This window comes from Canis lupus, chromosome 22 (genome assembly GCF_003254725.2).
Source record: "Canis lupus dingo isolate Sandy chromosome 22, ASM325472v2, whole genome shotgun sequence".
NCBI lineage: Eukaryota > Metazoa > Chordata > Mammalia > Carnivora > Canidae > Canis > Canis lupus.
Genome location: NC_064264.1, coordinates 32056635 through 32061038, shown reverse-complemented (window position 1 = coordinate 32061038; position 4404 = coordinate 32056635). Strand labels below are relative to the sequence as shown.

General features: G+C 59.9%; 1 protein-coding gene across 1 annotated transcript; it reads left to right on the top strand.

Annotated features, from left to right (window-relative positions):
* Positions 1–1083: 1083 nt before the first annotated feature.
* Positions 1084–3674, top strand: POU4F1 (POU class 4 homeobox 1). Its single transcript, XM_025441206.3, has 2 exons — positions 1084–1539; positions 2286–3674. The coding sequence occupies exons 1-2, from the start codon at positions 1417–1419 to the stop codon at positions 3426–3428; spliced, it is 1266 nt and encodes a 421-aa protein (XP_025296991.1). The 5' UTR covers positions 1084–1416; the 3' UTR covers positions 3429–3674.
* The last annotated feature ends 730 nt before the right edge of the window (positions 3675–4404 follow it).

Here is a 4404-nt window from a genome sequence, read left to right as displayed (position 1 = left end):
GAAGAATATATGTGTATATAGAGATAAGAGGCAAAGAAAGCAAAAACAATGGGAGAGAAAATAAAGTTCTCTTTTCAACATCTTATTATTTTTTTCTCTGAAGTGAGTTCCTTTTCCCGGAGTATCCAGCATAAAGTGTGTGTGTGTGTGTGTGTGTGTGTGTGTGTGTGTACTTGCTGAGGAGAGGAAAGGATCCCAACAACACCCTGTTCACTATTTTTCCTTTTGATTACTAGAAGCCTCAGATCACCCGGAGCTCGTTTGAAATGTGGGTTTGTACACGGTTAAAGGAGACAAACAATAAGAGAAATGCACAGTTTCATTTCAACAGCGGTTCCCTAGTAGAAAGCACACGCTCCTTGTGGCTCCTAAGTGGCTGTCACTGTCGGTGCCTGACACAGTTATATTCACAACAACAACAACAACAACAAAGTATGCAGAGGAAATTAAATTATATGGAAATCAATAGCGTCTGACTGCTTCAAACAAATGTCTGTCACCGCGATTATTCTCCAGGAACCTATTTATAAACCTTGAAAGAAACAGGTTCTTGCAGCAAAAGACAGCATCTTCTGCATTTCTGTGTTGTTATTTATACCGTATACAGAGGAATGCGCGGGCATAATTTAACATACAAATATCCAGCTGTATACATTATATAACAGCTTGTTAGACATCCCGGGGTGGAGGTGTGCCTGAGTACTGCGCATATATTCAGGGCCCGCGAAGGAGACGGGGGAAGAGTTTGAGAGAGGGAGAGCACCAAGGGGCTTGCGAGCATCTCGAGCATCTCGTCTTCCTCCCCCTGAAAGGTGCGTACCCTGAGACAATAGCCAGCCCTCTCGATCTTGCCAGAGCCGCGGTGGGAAAGGTGAGGCGTGCAGTGCGCATGCCCGGCTAGCTACAGGTGCATCACCTGCGCTGTCCTTGCCGGTGGTCACTATAAGAGCGGCTCCCAAGCGCCTGCCGCGGCCGGGCGAGCGCGCGCGCGCGCAGACGCACGGCGCCGCGGAGAGCGAGCGAGCGAGCGAGCGCGCGTCAGACAGACAGAGACAGCTGATGCCTGTCAGCGCGGCGGGGCCGGGAGCTCTCGCGAGAGCTCCCCGAACCGGCCGCGAGAAGTGGGGCTCAGGTGTAAGAGGAGTGCATCCCGTCGGCGCGCGGGGCTAGAGCTCTAGGAGAAGTGGGATCGCGAGGCCGGTGCGCGGCGCTCTGCACGGTCAAAGGGAGCGCCGGGCGGCAGCGGCGGCAGCAGCAGAGGAGCAGCAGCAGCAGCAGCAGCCCCCGGCGCGGCCGCCGCCTCCGCGCCGCCAGCCGCCGCGGCTGCAGCCTCCGAAGGGAGGCTGGGGGAGCCGGCGTGCGCACTTTCCCGCAGACTTTCGGAGTGTTTGTGGATTTACATGCCAAGCCATCAAGATGATGTCTATGAACAGCAAGCAGCCTCACTTTGCCATGCATCCCACCCTCCCTGAGCACAAGTACCCGTCGCTGCACTCCAGCTCTGAGGCCATCCGGCGGGCCTGCCTGCCCACGCCGCCGGTAAGCGCCCCACGCCCGCGGCCCCGGCCCGCGCGCCTGCCCCCTCCCCGTCTCCGAGACACTGCATGTCGGGTGCCGGTGTGCGCACAGGTCCAGGTGCGGGGATTTGCGGGCAGGGATTTTTAGAGGAATCCCGCCGCGAGGCATGTCTTGTCCGGTGGCGCTTACTGTCGTGTACCCGTCGCCTCTGCCTCTGTGTCGGGCGCCTGCGATCAGAGAGCGGAGCGCTGGGGCCATGACTCTCGACTTCCCTCCACTTTCTCCGTTAATTTCACGCCTCGGAAAGGCGGCCTCTGTGCGTGCTCGGGTGCGTGACACGGGTCCCCAGCTGCGAGTTACATCTCCATTTCTTCTTCTTCTTCTTCTTCTTCTTCTTCTTCTTCTTCTTCTTCTCCCCCCCCCCTCCTTTTTGGTCTCCCACGCCGGTTCCCGGAATGTGTTCTCGTGTCCCCCTCTCCCCTGCACCTGCCTCTCTCCCACACTCACGTCCCTTCTCCTCTCTCCCCCCTGTCTTGTCCCCAATGTGCTTCCTATTGCGTCTTTCCCGGTCTCCACTGTCCCCACCTCCCTTGTTGTTATTTCGGTTGCTTTGTGTTTGGTTTGCCCTCTGCTCGTGCTCTCCGGCTTGTGTGTGGTTTTGTTTTGCGCTTTTGCTTTTCTTTTTTTTTTTTTTCCCCCTTCCGTTTTGTGGCTTTGTGTGTGTGTTTGTTTGTTTGTTGTTTTGGTTTGGTTTGTGTCGCCTGCAGCTGCAGAGCAACCTCTTCGCCAGCCTAGACGAAACGCTGCTGGCGCGGGCAGAGGCGCTGGCGGCCGTGGACATCGCCGTGTCCCAGGGCAAGAGCCACCCTTTCAAGCCAGACGCCACGTACCACACGATGAACAGCGTGCCATGCACGTCCACGTCCACCGTGCCGCTGGCGCACCACCACCACCACCACCACCACCACCAGGCGCTCGAGCCCGGCGACCTGCTGGACCACATTTCGTCGCCCTCGCTCGCGCTCATGGCCGGCGCGGGGGGCGCGGGCGCGGCGGGCGGCGGCGGCGGCGCCCACGACGGCCCGGGGGGCGGCGGCGGCCCGGGGGGCGGCGGCGGCCCCGGCGGCGGCGGCCCCGGCGGCGGCGGCGGCGGCGGCGGCCCGGGCGGCGGCGGCGGCGGCCCGGGCGGCGGGCTGCTCGGCGGCTCGGCGCACCCGCACCCGCACATGCACGGCCTGGGCCACCTGTCGCACCCGGCGGCGGCGGCCGCCATGAACATGCCGTCGGGGCTGCCGCACCCCGGGCTGGTGGCGGCGGCGGCGCACCACGGCGCGGCGGCGGCGGCGGCGGCGGCGGCGGCCGGGCAGGTGGCGGCGGCGTCGGCGGCGGCGGCCGTGGTGGGCGCGGCGGGCCTGGCGTCCATCTGCGACTCGGACACGGACCCGCGCGAGCTCGAGGCGTTCGCCGAGCGCTTCAAGCAGAGGCGCATCAAGCTGGGCGTGACGCAGGCCGACGTGGGCTCGGCGCTGGCCAACCTCAAGATCCCGGGCGTGGGCTCGCTCAGCCAGAGCACCATCTGCAGGTTCGAGTCGCTCACGCTCTCGCACAACAACATGATCGCGCTCAAGCCCATCCTGCAGGCGTGGCTCGAGGAGGCCGAGGGCGCGCAGCGCGAGAAAATGAACAAGCCCGAGCTCTTCAACGGCGGCGAGAAGAAGCGCAAGCGGACTTCCATCGCGGCGCCGGAGAAGCGCTCCCTCGAGGCCTACTTCGCCGTACAGCCCCGGCCCTCCTCCGAGAAGATCGCCGCCATCGCCGAGAAACTGGACCTCAAAAAGAACGTGGTGCGGGTGTGGTTTTGCAACCAGAGACAGAAGCAGAAGCGGATGAAGTTCTCCGCCACTTACTGAGGGGGGAGTGGGAGGTGCAGGGCGGGGCAGAGCGGGAGCCCAAGGGGCTTTGGGGGGCCTTTCCCTGAGCCCGTTTCCTCCTAGATCTGGAGTGTCCGTTACCTTGCTTGCATCTGGGGAGTCCCTCCGAGCGCACTCTCCTCCACCCCCTCTCCGCTCTCCCTGCCCTTTACCCTCCCCAGAGAAGCGGACTGGGGTGCTGGGTGTGGACACCCGAGAGCCAGGCGCGGGGGGAAAGGGGGGATATTTGGGTGAGAGGGGAGTTTGGGGGAAGGAAGACAGAGGCTGGAGGAGGGGTTCAGAGGAGCAGATTGGTTCTGGGGGTTAGGGTGGGGGGGGGGGGGAGACTCGGGAAGAGTAGGGAAATGAACTGTTTTTGACCAGAGACACTTGTCAAAATCTCCTGGGGACCAAGGGACTATGTACAAAAACAAACCTACCAACCACCAAAAACCAGACAAATAAAGACAAACTAAAACAGAACAAAAGCAAAGAAAAAAAAATGCTTTAGAAACTTAACTCTGGGGAGCCGTATTCTGCAGCTTCATTACCCCCTAAGGAAGAGAAAAAAGAGCACCCCTATTACTACCACCAACCCCAACCCTACATACCTGAACTGAGTTAAAAACCGAAAACCAAACACACCAGAAGGTGAAATTCTGGGTAGCGAAGCTAGCTGTTCTGTCTCTGTGTTTACTTTTTCCCTCCCAAGTCTCACCTCCACCCCATCCGTGTCCTCTTTGATTTATTTTCTCCGTTCCAGTGAGACCCCATACCTGTTCTCCATTGCCAGAAAGTGAGGGGGGTGGGCACAGCTGAATGAGAGGGAGGCTATTCGGGAGTCCCAAGTTTTCCTGTGACCTGGCCTATACTCCTGGCCTCGACACTGTCTGGTGGGGACGTTTAGAGAGACACACAGGGCTTTTGAGCTGACTAAAAGGCAGAATTTAGGAGCTCTGAAATAAATATTTTATTC